At 48.6% G+C, this 1025-nt stretch overlaps 1 protein-coding gene across 1 annotated transcript; it reads right to left on the bottom strand.

Moving 5' to 3' along the window:
* Positions 1–228: 228 nt before the first annotated feature.
* LOC114828288 (uncharacterized) lies at positions 229–870 on the bottom strand. Its single transcript, XM_029111796.1, has one exon. The coding sequence runs from the start codon at positions 868–870 to the stop codon at positions 229–231; it is 642 nt and encodes a 213-aa protein (XP_028967629.1).
* Positions 871–1025: the final 155 nt, after the last annotated feature.

Genomic DNA, 1025 nt, shown 5'->3' with positions numbered 1-1025 from the left:
AGCTACCCAACGAAAGCTGTCAGGTGCGAAATTTCAAGAGTCGCTAGGGGCTAAAAGGAAATTCCCCAAAAAAAGCCAAGGCCAGTAGCGCCTACGACACTACCGTGTTATAGGACGTGAAAACGTATTCTGTCGCTCTCTCCCTGTGGTCTAGACATCATCATCTATCCCTTTGGATTATCTAATCTACATATTATTACTGAAATAGCATTGATGCATGCACTTTAATCAATTCATCGGTGATTTCACTTGATATCTCACCAGCCAGGCTTTCACGGTTGACTTTTTGACGGAGCCGCTCAGATAAGAGCATTTTACGATGATGCTTTTTTTTAGATTGACGTTGAAAGAGTTATAGTCGTCCAATGATCGCGGTGAACTCTGTACCATCGTGTTGACATCAACTGGGACATTAATGACTTGACCGACAATACCGTGACAACCGTCACGACGCAAACGGCGTATTTGCATGTAAGGAATTCTTGGGGAGACAAGTCGCTCGCTTATGGGGTCTAGCTTAGGCAAGCCCGATGGTTTGGGTGGATACCTATAGCCATTCGTCATGCTCATCGGCGGAACTTTATCGCGCCGAGATGTGCTGTAACATGAGGAACAGAGCCGAAATCGCGTGGTATCGTCCTCCGGGAAGTGAGTCGATAGGAAACTCGCCATCGAGGAGGTGACCGTTTTCAGATCACGGAGGAACCAGAGGCGATCACAGACGTCGCATTTATGGCCAAATTCATTCTCCATAAAGATTTGCTTGACACGGCCAGTCGATCGAGACCATCCGATTTCGTACTCTGCACCTCGTGTGAAATCAGTAGCCTCGAAGAGGTCCGTCTCACATACCTCTGGGTCGAATGACATTACACATTACGTTACTTTCTGCCACCGCCTCTGACTCGACATGATCTGTCCCCGTATGACTCGATTCTGGTGCGTGACGTTGTCGCGCCCGGCATGACGCGAATCTCTCTGAGGAGGTTCGGGGTCGCTTCCGAGAAGATTCTCCCCTTTCTGCG

This window comes from Galendromus occidentalis, unplaced genomic scaffold, assembly GCF_000255335.2.
Source record: "Galendromus occidentalis unplaced genomic scaffold, Mocc_1.1 scf7180000077470, whole genome shotgun sequence".
Classification (NCBI taxonomy): domain Eukaryota; kingdom Metazoa; phylum Arthropoda; class Arachnida; order Mesostigmata; family Phytoseiidae; genus Galendromus; species Galendromus occidentalis.
This window is presented reverse-complemented; position numbering and strand designations above follow the sequence as displayed.